The sequence below is a fragment of the Trypanosoma rangeli genome, assembly GCF_003719475.1.
Source record: "Trypanosoma rangeli strain AM80 chromosome Unknown Tra_15.4_contig_00189, whole genome shotgun sequence".
Taxonomy (NCBI): Eukaryota; Euglenozoa; class Kinetoplastea; order Trypanosomatida; family Trypanosomatidae; genus Trypanosoma; species Trypanosoma rangeli.
In genome coordinates, this window is record NW_021705933.1 from 4,302 (window position 1) to 5,758 (window position 1,457).

General features: G+C 54.2%; 1 protein-coding gene across 1 annotated transcript; it reads left to right on the forward strand.

Annotated features, from left to right (window-relative positions):
• Nucleotides 1–771: 771 nt before the first annotated feature.
• On the forward strand, nucleotides 772–1,389 carry TraAM80_05649 (flagellar calcium-binding protein; the record flags this gene model as incomplete). Its single annotated transcript, XM_029382522.1, has 1 exon — nucleotides 772–1,389. One exon carries the CDS (start codon nucleotides 772–774, stop codon nucleotides 1,387–1,389), a length of 618 nt encoding a protein of 205 aa, XP_029237612.1.
• Nucleotides 1,390–1,457: the final 68 nt, after the last annotated feature.

Genomic DNA, 1,457 nt, shown 5'->3' on the forward strand with positions numbered 1-1,457 from the left:
TACGATGAGGTGTACAACGGCTGCATTGAGGTGCTGAAGCTGGACGAGTTCACTCCGCGTGTGCGCGATATCACGAAGCGTGCGTTCAACAAGGCGAAGGACAAGGGCAGCAAGCTGGAGAACAAGGGCAGCGAGGACTTTGTTGAATTTCTTGAGTTCCGTCTGATGCTTTGCTACCTCTACGACTACTTCGAGCTGACGGTGATGTTTGACGAGATCGACACTTCCGGCAACATGCTGCTGGACGAGAAGGAGTTCAAGAAGGCCGTGCCCAAGCTCGAGCAGTGGGGTGCGAAGATCGAGGACCCCGCGGAGGTGTTCAAGGAGCTGGACAAAAACGGTTCGGGTTCCGTGACGTTTGACGAGTTTGCTGCGTGGGCTTCGGCACGCAAACTGGACGTCGATGGTGACCCTGACAACGCACCGGAGAGCGCGTGAAACTGAGGAGCACCAATGGGCGTTCCCTGTATTGCCGCCAATGTAGATATCCTTCTTTTTTTTTTTGTTGTTGTTGTTTTATCTTTGACAAGTTACTGGGTGTGGAATGGCGTGGAGTTTTGCGTGTTTTTCTCTGTAGCAGGTGACTGTTCGTATATGTTTGTACTGCTTGGGTTTGTGCGTATGAGCTTGTGCGGCGCCAAGTGTGGCTGCGTGTAGCTTTTTTGTGGTGTCGCCGTTTTTGCTGAGGTTGGCTCCCTCTTTCCGTTGTGTTTTTGCGTGTTGCAGTGTGCGTCGCAGGCGATAGTAGCGCAATCCAAGAAGCAGGAGATCATGGGGGCTTGCGGTTCGAAGAGCCCAGCGGGCAACAAGGATGGTAAGGGTGCCACTGACCGCAAGGTTGCGTGGGAGCGCATTCGTCAGGTGATTCCTCGCGATAAGACGGCCGAGGCGAAGCAGCGCCGCATTGACCTCTTCAAGAAGTTCGACAAGAACGACACGGGCAAGCTGTCCTACGATGAGGTGTACAACGGCTGCATTGAGGTGCTGAAGCTGGACGAGTTCACTCCGCGTGTGCGCGATATCACGAAGCGTGCGTTCAACAAGGCGAAGGACAAGGGCAGCAAGCTGGAGAACAAGGGCAGCGAGGACTTTGTTGAATTTCTTGAGTTCCGTCTGATGCTTTGCTACCTCTACGACTACTTCGAGCTGACGGTGATGTTTGACGAGATCGACACTTCCGGCAACATGCTGCTGGACGAGAAGGAGTTCAAGAAGGCCGTGCCCAAGCTCGAGCAGTGGGGTGCGAAGATCGAGGACCCCGCGGAGGTGTTCAAGGAGCTGGACAAAAACGGTTCGGGTTCCGTGACGTTTGACGAGTTTGCTGCGTGGGCTTCGGCACGCAAACTGGACGTCGATGGTGACCCTGACAACGCACCGGAGAGCGCGTGAAACTGAGGAGCACCAATGGGCGTTCCCTGTATTGCCGCCAATGTAGATATCCTTCTTTTTTTTTTTTG